General features: G+C 45.9%; 1 protein-coding gene across 1 annotated transcript; it reads left to right on the forward strand.

Annotated features, from left to right (window-relative positions):
* Positions 1 to 12,310: 12,310 nt before the first annotated feature.
* LOC109782209 (uncharacterized) lies at positions 12,311 to 13,671 on the forward strand. The gene is made up of 3 exons (XM_020340819.4): positions 12,311 to 12,811; positions 12,890 to 12,997; positions 13,114 to 13,671. The coding sequence occupies exons 1-3, from the start codon at positions 12,435 to 12,437 to the stop codon at positions 13,577 to 13,579; spliced, it is 951 nt and encodes a 316-aa protein (XP_020196408.1). The 5' UTR covers positions 12,311 to 12,434; the 3' UTR covers positions 13,580 to 13,671.
* Positions 13,672 to 16,867: the final 3,196 nt, after the last annotated feature.

Below are 16,867 nucleotides of genomic sequence, written 5' to 3' on the forward strand. Positions count from 1 at the left end.
GCACCTGACGCGCCCGACGAGCCCGACCGCATCAGACGCTCACCGCGCGCCGCCTCCTCGTCCGCCATGGCAGCCGCCAGCGACAAATGCCGGAAGGATGTAGCCGAACTCGAGCACGGACTCGAGCACAACGGCGACATACGCCTCTTCCCAACGTCAACCGCACGCTCGTACGCGCGCCCGCGGTCCCGACGCGCCCGACGCGTCCAGTCCGCACCCATAACACGCACCGGTCGCGCCCGGCTCGCCGCCACGGCTTATTGCCCTGCACCGCTGCGGCCTCAACCGCAGCGCAGTACCGACACATACGTTTACAACACGCATGCATACATAACCCTATGAATGCACACATGAAAGCCGTACTTATGAGTATCTCCGAAAGACCGAGCGGACATCTCTTAGATTGACGAAGTAGCCACAATCACCTTATAGTCGACCGGCATGTCATAGGAGTAAAAAAATATTGCCACAAAGCCTAAAATAAATAGAGTTAATAATGCGAGCATCCGTGCCATGTCTAGGATATTGGTTTCACCACAAGAAAGCTAACCATCTAAGTTATGTCGAGATCTTGATGAATATTGATTGCGAATTAGCAATGCTAGCAAATATCCTACTCAACATGCCTATAACCAAAGGTTCAATAAAAAGGGAACCTATGGTTTGATAATCTCCTTTATTAAACTGAACCTACTTCAAATTGGCGTTTATTTTATTTGAAGTTTTTTCATGGTCTCTAGATAGTCATTTGTCGACTTCGCCTATTCGTGTCTTCTACATATTGACTAGATTCAACTCTCTATTTGGAACATAGGGGTTTCCCTAGTTCCCATGGGAATTGTCGCAATAAAAGAAGTACTAATAGATCGAGTTATGTCTTTTGTGTATGGTATATTTCCTACATAAATTGGTTCAACCTACTTAAATTGGGTCCAGATAATAGATGTAGAACAACACGTTTTTAACATTAAAATGCAAGCATGCTCAGTCACTTGAAAATGCAAGATGCTCTCTCCTTCTCGAAGTCCATGGGAAAGACAGGGAATGTTTGGACGAACTGAGGAAGAATGAATAATACTCAAATGGGAAAGAAGTGATTGTACTATACCATACCACTGTACCTTCTGTCTCGACCGCCCATTCTTGCATCAAAGTTCATGCAAGCAAACTTCTCTTATTTGTTTCTCCCAACAAAAAGAATATTTGCGCTCGAAACTTTGCAGATCAATATCACACAAGTACTACAATGTGCATAAATGTTTTCAGATTTTGCGCAACATAAATTTTTAAAGATGATACAACTCATCCGGAATTTGAAATTTGACAACAAAATTCATCAAAACATTTGGAAACATTTTATACAAATAGTGGCACTTGTCTATACTTGATCTGCAAAGCTTTAAGGTCAAATGTTCTCTTGTTTGGAAGAACAAAAAAGATAGATTTCTATATAAGGACAACACAAATCTTGACGCAAACTGAATGGTCTGGATAGAGGGTACAATGGTATTGTAGTACTCAAATATACAATGGTTGGGCATGCATTTTTTAAAATTACTCAACCAACCATGATAAAAAAAAATTGTATCCATGTTCCAAAGGATATGTGTGTAGATTGAGATCAGGTGAAGCTATATTCTCGCACAAAATTTATAATGTATTCAAAGGTTGTGTGCATACTAATTGTTGCAGAGAGTGAGCGAAATGAAATTCTCTTTTTTTATGAATAGAAGACTTCTTCTTTGCATGTTATACATTTTCGTAATCATAGACTTTGTACCTAGTCTACTTTGCATCGGCCTGCTTACAGAGAGTTGTTTACGATGATATGTACATAGTTGGAGCATAGGACCATGGATGTATTTACCCCGCATGGATGACTGTTTAGTCTACACATGGTTTACTCCAGCATCCTAGGTGGCCTTACTCTTTTGTGAAATCATGGCACACATTTTTTTTTCTTGTTTTTTGGATGTCTGGCCATGTGTGCATCTTGTTATGCAGAGTTTGGATTTGTACTCTGTCTGTTAGTATTTTTTTATTACCCAAAATAGTAAGGTAAGGTCATACTATAATCTTATTGCAAAGTAGGTAAATATTTACACAAATGAGGAAGAGGAAAAACAACTATATATAGATTAAAAGTTTGCATTGTGAGCTGTAGAGAGAGAAACTTAAAGATGATGATCTATCCAAGTAATGAAGCATTGGTACTTTATTGTTGATTATTAATTTGTAAGATAGCAAGCCACTCTTTTATCGAAATAATAAAATATACAACTGGCGGATGGACCCACTGTCAACCCACTGTGAAAGAAAAATATGTACAAAAGAAGATTCAGGGCTAGTTTGGTTCATGTCCTCATGCCCACTCGCCTGGCCTGGAACCTGCCTGTATGCTGCCTGGATATTGTTTGGTTGCTGTCCTCGAAATGCCTGAAGTTGCCTGGCCTGAAATAGTACAGACGTGATTAGCCTGGATGGAGATGGATAGAGAAGCCAGGCAAGGAGGTTAGCCTGGCCCAGGCGCCAAAATTCAAGCGCCTGGCGACCCATGATGGCTGCCTGGGGTTGCAAGTACGGAGTTGTTCTCGATGGATGTGCTCATGAATTAATATTTTATAAGCCTAATGACTCTCCAGGCGAGGCCCCAAACCAAACACCTTCTCGGCCACGCTGCCTGACCAGGCAAAAATTCATCCCAAAGCGAAGTCCACACCAGGCAGCACTTTTGGCCAGGCACGTAGCTGTGGACATGAAACAAACTAGCCCTCAAACAGAAGGAAAAAAACATTGCCAACAATGTTCCACTGTTTCCTTGTTTCCGTACTTGTTTTCTTTTGAAAATTGTGGGAAACCGCCGGCAACTACATCTCATCATATGCGTATTGGGGGGGGGGGGGGGGGGGGGGGGGTGTAATTTCTGAAACTAGAGAATACCTCATGCATTGCTCTGGGAATCGGTTGATACAAGTTTGGGTTGATAACATGAGAACAAAAAATGAAAACACATATGACTTATTATATTTGGTTATGTATAGTTGTAACAATATTTAGTTAATATAAGTCGTATAACTGATAATGGGAAAGATGTTTCCATGCATGCTTGAATGTTGTGATGTGTCTTTTTTCCATGCATGATTGCATGTTGAAGCGTGCCTTATCCTATTTATAGTTGTATGGTGAGGTGGAATGCTTGCATGTTGAGATAAATAAACAAACATACCGAACAAGGTTCTATAGTTGCCTTGTTTGTGTGTTTTTTTCTTATGAAAAATGCGGGAAACCTCCGGCAACTACATCACATCGTATGCTTGATGAGGGATTGAGGGATGGGGATGAGAATTTCTAAAACTAGACGATACCCCATGTGTTACTGCATGAATTGGTTGATAAAATTTTAGATTGATAACATGAATATAAAACTTAAAAACACATATGACTTATTATAATTGATTATATATACTTGTAACAATATTTATTTTACACTAGCAAGATGCCCGTGCGTTGCACGGAACATCAAGATGCATTTGTATGAGTAGTTTATCTTGTGAGAGAAAAGGATGAACAAGGGAAGGCCTTATTTGCAAATGTGGAGAGGGGTGTGGGTATCTTTTTGCAAAATTGTCAGAGTTTCCTTCCTATCCGTCAAATATAAATCGGACGGCCTATATTGCAGGATGGCAGGCACACCATCATCACCAACTCTGTGTTTTTATAAGAGTAGAGATAAGTAGTATAACTGAATGGGAACCATTTTTCATACATGCTTTAATTTTGTGGTGGGTATTTTCTTATTCATGGTTGCATGGTGAGGTGAGCCTTATCCTATTCATAATTGTATGGTGAGGTGGCATATGCTTGCATATTGAGATTAATAAGTTGGTGGGGATGACTATCTTGAGCTGGCCATAGTGGGAGTAATTTAACTAGCTACTTCCTCTGGTGCATAGGACATGCACGTACTTGTAGGTCGTCCATTTGACTAACTGAAAATGTGTTATATGTCATCAAAAGCATATCATTGGATACATATAAAAATGTAGTTTATAATATTTTTATTACATATAATACATATTTACCTAGTTAAATAGATTGCCTAGAACTACGTCATATCCTATACACCGGGATGGAGGGAGTAGTAACATAACACAGCTCAAGATAAGTTTGCTTATGTTCATCTCGTTAATGAGGAGAGAGGTATTCCTGGTAACATAATATGTTACTATAATATAACACATTTCAAGGAAAAATGAGTCTTCATCCAAATAGATGAAGGCTTTGCATGATACTACACATCTGTCTCCGGCACGTTCTCGTATGGGTCCACGCATCGGCCGGGCGAAGAAAAAGGACAGGAACTAGGTGGAGAGCCGGGGGATGAAAGAGGAGAGTGAGGAATTTTACCGCGAAAACAGTGTGGCTAGCTACAAAAGCGCGGCTCTGCCTTAGTTTTGGATGGGTCTGGGGTGTCGAAGTCCGACGTGGCTGGTGTCTGGACTCCCTCAAAGCCTCCTGGTTTGCTTCCTGTTTGCGATAAAATGACGTTTCAGACTGCTCCGCGAATGGATTGGGTCACCGTTGGATTTTTTTCAAAACTATCACGTTTTTTGTAGCAATTTCGGAAACTATAGCACAGAATGAAAAAAAAATGCAAAACTATAACCCTGTCGGCCTCGTGTGGGCCGAAAAGGCAGTTTTCGGCCAGGCTTTGGCCGAAGTGGGCTTTTCGGCCGCGCTTTGGCCAAAGACATGCGGACCTGGGTCGAAAAGTAGGTGTCGGTGAGGGCTCGGCCAATAATAGTAGCTTGGCCTCCCGGCGGCCGAAGTGGGCCGTTTTCGGCCACCCTGCGACCGAACTGGGCCTTTTCGGCCAGGCGTCGGCCGAAGAGGTTTTCGGCCACCAGTCGACCGAAAAGGTGCGGATAAACCCACACCGTCTCCTTCCTTCGCTCGCCTCTGTTCTTCCTTTCTGTTTTTCCTTTCTTTCTCTTGTTCTTCTCTGTACCTCGCCACCCTGCGCCGATCTCCTCCATTTGCCACACATTTGCACATCCAACCCACAGAATCGGTAGATCGTAGCAATCCCCGCCGGCCTACGGTGTTATTTTTTGCTATGGGATAGTTTTTGATGCGTTTGGGGGAGGAGGAGCCATGTGTGGGGAGGAGGAGCCATGATGGGGAGGAGGACGGGCAGTAGGTGGTGGTGAGTAGTAGCAGCAGCTGTGGAGGAGGAGGTGATGAGGAGGAGGAGCAGCTTGGGGGCTGACCGGAGTTGAACCTCCGGTCGTCGAGGGGGCGGCGCTGTCGTTGTCCGGTGGTGCAAGTACTTCGCGAGGTGGCCGGTGCCGCCGAGTCGAAGAGAGAAGCAAGAAGCTAGGGACACATGCTTCGAAGGTATAACCACGTCGTCAATTTTTTTATCTAAATTGTATAGTTTAGTTAGTGTATATAAGTCATATTGCGAATTTTAGTGTTAATATATGTGTGGAGGCATTTTAGCGCATAGTTCGTGTAGCGGGTAATATTAGTGTTCGTTGTGATTAATGAGACGATATTTATGGAGAACCACGTGACCATTGTTGATGCACGACTCATCAGTATTGCACGAGAGATAGCTGACGCACGTTGCCCTTGGGATATTCTGCAGAGGAGTTTTGGTTCTGCTGTGTTAGCGGCTACGTACAGAGGCCTGTGCAAAGCTAGCTTGCTGAAGTCTATAAAATCTAGTCTTGTTGGATGTCCATTATTGTTGCAGCTCTGGTCATACGAGAGATTCCCTATTGGACGACCCTATGTCTACGTTGATAAACCTTTTGGTTTGGAGGACTTAGCTGGGGCTTATGTGCCTGCTATCGGCGACTTGCCTACTATGGGATCTGTTTGGGCACGGCGAGAGGTACTTTTATATTAAGTAACAATTAATTCCATTATTTCTTGCCATTCAATAGTATTACTAATGCTTAATTGTTGTCATGCACAGAGACAGTTTGCGCATAGCCAGGTTAGGGGATGCTACCCGTCCTTCACGGCGCAGTTTGATAGTTTGCATGAGGATCAAGTTATCAGAGAGCCATACTCGCCTCAGGCTATATCATCGAGGTGCCCAGTTGGGATTTCTGGATTGTGCACTAGAGATCGGCACTATTGGATGACCAAGGCCAAGTTGGTGTTCGACGTGACAGTTGGGGAGATGGCTCTTCATAGGGTGATGAGACAGTTCGGTCTATATCAAGAGCATGAGATTCCAGATATTCCACACTTGCCAGAACATGTGCACAAGTAAGTACTAATACTATTTTAGTTGTCACCTCTGCATTCATAATATACCTAATCATGTATCGCGCATGTCAATCTTAGGGACAGTCGCCTAGGAGGAAACAAGTCCATGGCTTATTGGCTTAAGAGCATTACCCCTTACGTTGACGAATGGACTACCGCGCCGATAAATATCTGGGATGAGGTTCAGCCCTTTAACTGGGAAATGTTCGGGTTGTATCTGCAGCGTTACCGGCATACAACGAGGATCTACTTGGTTCCATCAGCTGCTCCTGATCAGATCGAAGCCCCTCTCACCAGCGATATGTACCCAACTGCCTCTGTTGTGGGAACCAGACACCACGCGATACGTGCCTTGGTTCTCATATGTGAAGTTTTTTGTTAACCTGGACATATTCGCTTGGTTATCTATTCGTGGTGTCTATCATACAACGAGGATATAATTGATTAACTCTTCGTGTAGAGGGTGACTTGACAGTACAGGCGCGAGAGGAGGTTTCCGCCTTAATGCAGCGCTTTCAGAGGGGAGAAACTATCCCACCGCGAGAGGGCGTCTCATGGTTGAGGCGTCTTGATGACAAGCTACACGGGATTTACGCAGCTGTTGCGTGTAGACGGTCTTCGGATGTTGCACTTCCTCCTCCAGCACATCGTCCGCCACGTCCCTCTGTATAACATTCAGAACCACGACCCTTTGTGCACCACTCAGAACGACGACCCTCTGTGCACCGTGCAGAACCTCATCCTTCACAGCCAGGGAGCTCTTCCTGGCATCAGCCACCTCCTTCACAGCCAGGGAGCTCTTCCTGGCATCAGCCACCTCCTTCACAGCTAGGGAGCGCTTACTGGCATCAGCAGATGGAACTAGGTAACACTACTCACTACATTCCTTTCAACAGTGTAGTAATCGTTCCTGCATTCTCAGCAGTCACTGATGCTTACTGGTGGTGCTTCGTTCATGCATTTGTATCAATTTTACATGTTTTACTTTACCGCAGGCGGCAACCAGTCGCAACCGTTCATGCATTCAGTGCAGTCACCGATGCTTAGTGGTGGTACTTCGTACTTTGAGGGCGGCGGCGAGGATGATGACCAAGCTACAAACATTTATGGCTTCTCGCAGACAGTGTTTCACACTCCACCACCACCACCGACGCAGGAGACACAGACCGTGACAGACGAGGTTAACTATGGTCGTGGTTATCGCGAGCCTCGTCCACCGCCTCAGCGCTTATCGCCTTCCGGTCCTCGCCCGAGGAAGACCCAGACTCGTCGTCGTCCCCCGCAGTGATATGCTTATCTATCTATGTATGACTCATTATCTATGTTAGTTTCAGACTATTCGCAGCTGTGAGTCAGTATTTATGTATGAGACATGCTTCATGTATGTGTTATTATCGCACTTGCTTCTATCTGATCAGGAGACATATATTGTTTTATGTATGCGAGAGACATATTACTATTAATTCGCATTCTTATTCCAGTTACATTTCCAAAGAGACTACAACCGATAATTAAGATACAAGTACATCTGAATTAAACGGTGCGGCTGAACTTATGCAATACATCTTACATACTACAAAATGAAATTCAGATAGAACATAATGCCCTACAATAATACAGTACAAACTAATAATGCAAGTACATCTGAATGAAACGGTACAACTGGAATACATCTTACATACTACATGAAGTCATCATCGTCATCCTCTGTTGATGCAGCCCTCTTGCCCTTCGACGATGCGGTCCTCTTGCCCTCCGTCGATGCAGAACTATTGCCCTTGGTCGATGCAGAACTCTTGCCCTTCGAGGATGCAGAACTCTTGCCCTTGGACGATGCAGAACTCTTGCCCTTGGACGATGCAGAACCCGGAAGCGGCGGCATGAAGATATCATCTTCGTCCTCGCTCTCCTCGGTCCATAAAAATGTATTCTTTGCTGCAGTCTTTCTGAAAATTTCAATCTTCGGCTCCACTACCTTCTTCCACCTTTCATGCAACCTAAGAAGTTCTTTACGTACCTCCTCATAGGTCCTTTCAGGCCACCCAGACCTACGTAATTCGTGAGCCAACTCATTCATTATGGTGTCACTACCGGTGAGTTCGTCCCATGGAACTATCCTATTGTCCATCCTGAAATCGGTAGCTAGACTCAGAAGAGTCCTGCTCATCCCAGGGTGAAAACTACGATCGAATGGATAATGGGACATCTCGACTACACTACATTGGAATGCTTATCCACCTCCGCCTGAAGGGGGTTTTATAGATAGAGAGGAGAAAATGACGGGAAGGGGTTGGCGGGAAACAGGTGGCGGGAATGGGTTGGCGGGAAAATACATTTCGGCCTAATGTATGAGCCATGCAACTTCGGCCTACACTAGACCAAAAAGGACTTTTCGGTCTACACTTGACTAAAAAGTGTATTTCAGCCTAAACTTGACCAAAAAGTGTATTTCGGCCAAGTGGTGGCCGAAAACAGCCATTCCGGCCAGGTCACCACCTTTTCGGCCAAGGTATGGCCGAAAAGCCTATTTCGGCCTAGAGGTGGCCGAAAACACCCATTTCGGCCAACGCGTGACCGACTGGGTGCTACTTTTGATTTTTATCCACATCATGCTATAGTTTTCGAATTTGCTATAAAATATATCATAGTTTTGAAAAAAAAAATCTCACCGTTGAATGATTTACGGGGTCTGGACAGTTGCGTCCGGACAGATACATGCCGTTTGAGGGTCGGCTTGAAGACGTCCCAAATTTAGTTCCCACTATTACCAGCCCTAAGTATTAGGTATATAGGATGTCACAGGTACCCTGGTCCCTGGGTGTTGCTGATCTTATCGGCAGCCTCAACTGTTAGTGCTAAATATGGTTAGTTTAGGCCTAATCATACTGTGGGTTAGGCGCATAATTTAGGACATACACAAATATTCCCTCCGTTTCTAAATATAAGTCTTTGTAGAGATTCCACTAGATGGACTACATACGGAGCAAAATGAATGAATCTACACTTAAAATGCATCTATATACATCCGTATGTGGTTTTTAGTGAAATCTCTACAAAGACTTATATTTAAGAACGGAGGAGGAAGTAGCATATTTCTTGTTGTCTTAATGATTGTACTACTCCCCCGGATCAAGCTGCATGCCACTCCCTTTCCACCACCACATGCAAGTTCCTTCAGAAAGGCAGGGCCAAAAAATTATATAGTTGACTATTCCCGGCCGGTTGGATTATGTACGCTCAGGCTCAGGTCTGCTACAATTGGTTGTCGTGCATTTTGTCACTGCATGTGCCGCAGGCAGCGTCGACCAGGCACACGAATCTATACATCATACATCTGCTACAAATTAATTAAGTCGTCTGGATCAAATATCATTATCCACGGCTATATACGACAAGGTTGTGGCGGCCAGTCGGGCCCACTTGGAAAGAAATGATAGCTTAGCTGGGGTGGTTAGTTTGTGGCGGGAACACGCCATGGTGGTGAGAAAAAAACCAGAAGGTAAAAGTTTCTGCCACTAATTGTGATGTTTTCTCCAATATGATTTACGACCTAGTTCTACCCTCGTCGCTCCTCTCTCTCCCCTCCCCTCTCCTTCGTGTCGCCTCCCCTTGGGCGGCGCCAGGGGCCCCCGATCCCGCGCCGCCAGGCCCAGCCCCTCCCCGCTCCTCCATCCCCAGCCGCTGGCAAGGGTCGTGGTGGCGGCAGGCCCTGCATCGCAGATCCAGGGCGGGTGGTCGCCGTGGCAGATCCGTGAGGCGGAGGCGGCGTCTCACGCGTGGAGGCCGGGGGCATCAGTCAAGGCGGCGCCCCCTGCTGCGCGGCGGCGATAGGAACCTACATGGCCGGCGGTGTGGCGGCCGCGGGCGTATGGGTGGCTCCGATGGCTGCGGATCTGGCGTCCTATCCAGATCCGTCTCGGTACGGCCTTGGCCGGCCGGTGGCGCGAGGAGGACCGGTGAGGGGCAGCTAGAGGCTCCCTGCCGGCGTGCCGACGGCGGCCTTCGTCTCCACGGCAAGGTTCCGTTTGGTTCTAGCCAGCTGTGAGGTTGGGGGGACGTGACTTCCGGTGAAAATCGCGCTGACTTCGGTCATGGTGGACGATGGCGGCATCTATGACGTCGTTCCCTTCTCGAGGCATCGTCGTTGCAGGTCGTGGCACCCCACTCGCGATGCTCCGGGGAAAACCCTAGATCTGGATCTACCGGATCAGACGATGATGGTACCTTTGATGCTGTTGTCCCTCCTGAGGGCATTGTTTTGGAGCAAGTGCTGGTTGGACGAGACAAGCGGAAGAGCGGTGTATCATCCATCGCAAGGCCGACGGTGGATCCCGGTGGCATGGTGCTGCGGAGGTTCGGCGACAGGCGCGTGTGGACGGATACCTGCAGGATGGTGGAGTTGTCTGGCGTCGTGGTGGCGTCGATGGTAGGCCTGGCAAGGTCGATGGGTCAGTTGCTGCTGTGGAGATGGACTGGTAGAAGATGGCGGCGGCAGCCTCTGAGAGCGTCGGTCCGGTATGGGTCCCTGTCCCGGTGTGTGGCTGGGCTGGGGCATCGGGCTTTAAATGTTAGGGTTTGGTGCGATGTCCGTTTGGTATTAGGCCCGGATATTCGGCACACCTTCATCAATGGGATAGGAGTAGCAACAGGTGTTGCCTAGATGGTGTCTTCGGACTGACTGATGTATTACTTTGTATGGTCATGTATAATTAATAAAATGGCTGAATGCATCATCCAGATGCAGAGGCCGGGGGTCTATCCTCCTTTTTTTTAAAAAAAAATTTGCTTCATAAACTGTAGATAACCGAGTTCTGCTGGTTTTTGTGGTGTGCATCGTACTATGCAGACACTGGATAAATACTTTTGTCAGAAAAAAATTCGCTGAAATGATGTCTTCTTAATTTTCGTTCACAATTATCTATGTTTTTTCAATAATAAATACGTAACATTTGCTAGTAGACTTTATCAGGTGTATATTACATGTTTCTTTGCCTGCTCTCCGTTTCATTATTGAACTTGACCACAAGCTTTATAACTGCGATTTCATAAATGGTGACCGTAGCTCCTTTGATGCAAAAATATATAGAACTTTGAATTATTAGGTCGTTACGCATTCGTATTTTATGATTGTGCTCGCAGGGCTAGCTGTCCCACCCACTGCACACCGGGTGAAAAAGAACCTACATGGCAAAAAGATGAATTTCCACACTTACATACTATAGAATATGGGCGCAATTATTTGCTTGGAACACGAGAATTCTTTTGCGAAAGGGGGAGGGGCAGGTATCCCCTGGTGGTATCCACGGTGTTTGCTCATTCATATAGTACTATTTTATACCGACTGCATTGCTAGTCCAGGCGAAGTCAATGTACTTAGATTTGGTCTTTGATGTGGTTCGTGGAAAATGGTGGCAAAAGAAGGTGGCCACTGAGCTCGGGCTCACAGTTTAATCCGTCGATCGATCAATCGGAAGGAGCAAAGAAGGAACATGTAAACGTGTTAATTACAGTACACTACAGAAATAAGTACACTATGAAATGCGCGCTATTCCAATTAGTCCACACACGCTTGCAGACTGAGCTCATATATGGATGAAAACGACTTACATTTGGCACGACCGATGGCGTCGTTGGGACTTTACCATTTTACCCCGACCTGGAGCATGGCCACATATGGTGGTGACGAGATTGTGGTGACATGAGATTGCCTCTGCCAGCCTGACGCCACTAACGTGCGTGCATGAGTGCATATAATTAACTCTTGAGCACGATGGATTACTGGCCAGATACTTGCTTAATTTGTTCACAGGGTAACTGGTGAACACAAACGACATTGACCATGCACTCATAGAGATGAAATCAAAACCGTGCTGCCGATGTACTCGATGTGTATGTGTCAGTCGTTTTGTTTAGTTGCCATCTCAATTATCGCATGTGATCGATGTCGATCCATCCCCTGACCCCTCTTGCCTACGTCGCATGCAGCTGATTTTATAACTTATAAGGCGCAATTTTATGTGCTAGTGGCAGGCCCCATTAGTTTACGCGGTTACTTAGGGGTACCATATATACTAAAACCGTGGACACACAGTTAGGTGCTTAATCTGACTCTGAGATCGAGGCGAGGCAAGTTAGTTGAGAACTTGAGAAAGATGAAGCACATCAAGAAAAGCAGCAGCTCGTCGAGGCTTGCCTGCGACGACGACCGTCCTACGGCGGCGTTGAGGGAGATGGCCAGGGAGCAGTCCCTGGTGACGCAGCTGCGCGCTGTCGTGCTGCCGGCGATCCAGCTAGCCGGCGGCCAGCGGGCCGAGGTCGTCGGCCAGATGTTCGAGAGCATACTGGACTGCTCGGCCAAGGCCATAGCCGCGTTGAAGCTTCTTCGGCTCGATCATTCTCAAGTTGATGATGCTGTGCTGCCGACGGCGATGGTGGACGACAAGACGAGAGTCAGGAAGATCGTCACCGGCGACGGAGAGAAGGACGGCGACGACAATGCCAAGCCCCTTCGCCGTCAGCGCAAGAGAAGGTGAGGAGCACTACATATTTGGTTATGTCGAGTTAATAATCGAGAAAAACCAAATAACGGGTTTAATGCTTTGAGCAGGAGATTAGCCGATGACTCCGTGGCGCTTGAAACGCCTGTTCCTCACTACGATGGCCACCAGTGGAGGAAGTATGGTCAGAAAATCATCAACCACACAAAGCACCCTAGGTACATAAGAGGATACACATAATTTCTGTTGCGTATTACATCAGAGATTAAAATCGAAATGCAAAAAGAACACCTTCGTGGTACAGGAACTCACTGGTATGGTTTGGGTTAAGCAGGAGTTACTACAAATGCACCTACAAGCAAGAACAGGACTGCAGAGCAACGAAGACGGTGCAACAGCAGCAACAAGACGACGGCGTCGACGATGACCCTGCCATGTACGCCGTCGTCTACTACGGTCAACACACCTGCAAGCCCGGCCAGACCGATGCCGCCGTCGTCGAGACGGCAAGCACCGGTAGGTGCGGTGAAGGCGGGGGAGAGGAGCTTGCCCGGAGCAGCAGCCAGTGCAGCAATATCTCGGTGACTTGCTCTTCGGTTGTCGTTGACCACCACCAGACGACGACGGCGTCCCTCGAGAGCAGTTGCAACCTGCTGGACATGGCGGGAGACTTGGCTACTGCAGAGGTGAACCAGTATGATCAGCTGTTTGATGTGGCTTCGTTTTCGCCGTTGGGTTTGGGGACGGCTTGGGAGATGGATATGAGCGGGCATGGGCTCCAAAAGTTTGGAGGCTGGTAAGAATAAAATTCGGATCACGTCGACGGATGAGTTAAAAACATGTTATGTAAGCGTATTTTTTTATCAACAACAATACTCTCTTCGTTCATAAATATAAGATGGTTTGAATATTTCAGTATGGACTATATACGGACTGAAATGAGCAAAAAAAACACATGAAAACGTATCTATATACATTTGATTTCAAAAAAAATAGAACATCTTATATTTATGAACGGAGGGAGTACTTAATTGATGTTGACGTTATGGACCGAAATCCAGTTGTTCAAAGAACATTATATATGTAAAGAAAAAGTGTTTCATGCATTTTTTTTTGAAAAGAAAAGCTTTATTACTTAAAAGATTTAAGCATTACACCTAGGCTCTGCATAGCTAAGATGTACACAGCAAAGTAATGTCCTCTCATTCAAACAAACATGCAGAGTCCATATAACGCCTAAAGCGGAGGGGGGGGGGGGATCCTAAGATCACGCGTTTACTTGGACATGTAGCACATTGGTACAGGAAATGCTACATTATTTGTAAGTAAACCAGATTTCAATATGGTGGGTACGAACTGTGATGCAGTTATTTTTCCAAAAATTGCGAAACCGGATGTTAATAAATAATATGGATGCAATCCAGCACAAACAACCAATCAATCACCCAACGGTTAAATTAGAAAGAATAAACAGGGATATTGTACCAGCATGCAATCACTGAAGGAAATATGCCCTAGAGGCAATAATAAAGTTGTTATTTTATATTTCCTTATATCACGATAAATTTTTATTATTCATGCTGGAATTGTATTAACCGGAAACTTGATACATGTGTGGATACATAGACAAAACAGAGTGTCCCTAGTAAGCCTCTACTAGACTAGCTCGTTAATCAAAGATGGTTAAGTTTCCTAACCATAAACATGTGTTGTCATTTGATAAACGAGATCACATCATTAGGAGAACAATGTGATGGACAAGACCCATCCGTTAGCTTAGCATATTGATCGTTCAGTTTTATTGCCGTTGCTTTCTTCATGTCAAATACATATTCTTTCGACTATGAGATTATGCAACTCCCGAATACCGGAGGAATACCTTGCGTGCTATCAAACGTCACAACGTAACTGGGTGATTATAAAGATGCTCTACAGGTATCTCCGAAGGTGTTTGTTGGGTTGGCATAGATCGAGATTAGGATTTGTCACTCCGAGTATCGGAGAGGTATCCCTGGGCCCTCTCGGTAATGCACATCATAAGTAGCCTTGCAAGCAAAGTGACTAATGAGTTAGTTACAAGATGATGTATTACGGAACGAGTAAAGAGACTTGCCAGTAATGAAATTGAACTAGGTATGTGGATACCAACGATCAAATCTCGGGCAAGTAACATACCGATGACAAAGGCAATAACGTATGTTGTCATAATGGTTCGACCGATAAAGATCTTCGTAGAATATGTAGGAGCCAATATGAGCATCCAGGTTCCGCTATTGGTTATTGACAAGAGAGGTGTCTCGGTCATGTCTACATAGTTCTCGAACGCGTAGGGTCCGCACGCTTAACGTTCGATGACAATTTAGTATTATATGAGTTATGTGATTTGGTGAACGAATGTTGTTCGGAGTCCTGGATGAGATCACGGACATGACGAGGAGTCCCAAAATGGTCGAGAGGTAAAGATTGATATTTAGGACGATGGTATTCGGACGCCGAAAGTGTTTCGGAGGGTCCCGGGTACATATAGGGTCACCGGAAGGGGTTCCGGGCAACCCCGGCAAAGATATGGGCTTAATGGGCCAAGGGAAGGGACAAACCATCCCACAAGGGGCTGGTGCGCCCTTCCACCAGGCCGGCCAGCCCTACGGATAGGAAAGGGGGAGTGCAAGTCCCTCCTTCCTTCCCCTCCTCAAGGGAGAAAGGAAAGAGGGGGGATGGGGGGCAGGGCGCCACCTCCCCCCTCCTTCCCCTGGCGCCTATACAAGAAGGGGGGGGGCGAACCAGGGTAGGAGCCGAAGTGGGATTCGACCCCACTGGGGACGCCCCTTGGCCTCTCCCCTCTTCCTCCCACCTATATATATGAGGAGGGGGACGCCTAGAACACACAGCATCAATTGTTAGCGATGTGCGGCGCCCCCCTCCACAGTTTATACCCCCGGTCATATTCTTGTGGTGCTTAGGCGAAGCCCTACGCAAATCACTTCACCATCACCGTCACCACGCCGTCGTGCTGACGAAACTCATCTACTTCCTTGACACCTTGCTGGATCAAGAGGACGAGGGACGTCATCGAGCTGAACGTTTGGAGAACTCGGAGGTGCCGTACGTTCGGTGCTTGATCGGTCGGATCTAGAAGAAGTTCGACTATATCAACCGCGTTGTCAAAACGCTTCCTCTTTCGGTCTACGAGGGTACGTATACACACATGATACGTCTCCAACGTATCTATAATTTTTGATTTTTCCAGGAGGCCCAGGCGCGCCCTAGTAGGTCATGCCCACCTCGGTTGCCTCCCAAACTTCCTCTTTTCTCTATAAATACCCCAATATTCCAGAAACCCTAGGGGAGTCGACGAAAATCAATTCCAGCCACTGCAAGTTCCAGAACCACCAGATCCAATCTAGACACCATCACAGAGGGGTTCATCATGCCCATTGGTGCCTCTCCGATGATGTGTGAGTAGTCTTTTGTAGACCTACGACTTGTATTTAGTAGCTAGATGGCTTCCTCTCTTTCTTTTGATTCTCAATACAATGGTCTCTTGGAGATCCATATGATGCAACTCTTTTTGTGGTTTGTTTGTTGGGATCCGATGAACTTTGAGTTTATGATCAGATCTATCTTTTTATCCATGAAAGTTATTTGAGTCTTCTTTGATCTCTTATATGCATGATTGCTTATAGCCTTGTATTTCTTCTCTGATATTTGGGTTTTGTTTGGCCAACTTGATCTATTTATCTTGCAATGGGAAGAGGTGCTTTGTGATGGGTTCGATCTTATGGTGCTTGATACCAGTGACAGAAGGGGAACCGACACGTATGTATCGTTGCCATTAAGGATAACAAGATGGGGTCTATTTCTACATAAATAGATCTTGTCTACATCATGTCATCGTTCTTATTGCATTACTCCGTTTCTCCATGAACTTAATACACTAGATGCATGCTGGATAGCGGTCGATGTGTGGAGTAATAGTAGTAGATGCAGGCAGGAGTCAATCTACTAATCTTGGACGTGATGCCTATATAATGATCATTGCCTGTATATCGTCATGATTATATGAAGTTTTATCAATTGCCCAACAGTAA

The sequence above is a fragment of the Aegilops tauschii genome, chromosome 5 (assembly GCF_002575655.3).
Source record: "Aegilops tauschii subsp. strangulata cultivar AL8/78 chromosome 5, Aet v6.0, whole genome shotgun sequence".
Taxonomy (NCBI): domain Eukaryota; kingdom Viridiplantae; phylum Streptophyta; class Magnoliopsida; order Poales; family Poaceae; genus Aegilops; species Aegilops tauschii.

Excerpts from the sequence above, each read along its gene's own strand:
- LOC109782209 (XM_020340819.4), top strand. The coding sequence starts at position 12,435 with ATGAAGCACATCAAGAAAAGCAGCAGCTCGTCGAGGCTTGCCTGCGAC. Across the intron at positions 12,812-12,889 it reads CGCCGTCAGCGCAAGAGAAG|GAGATTAGCCGATGACTCCG; the intron begins GTGAGGAGCACT and ends TGCTTTGAGCAG. Across the intron at positions 12,998-13,113 it reads AACCACACAAAGCACCCTAG|GAGTTACTACAAATGCACCT; the intron begins GTACATAAGAGG and ends TGGGTTAAGCAG.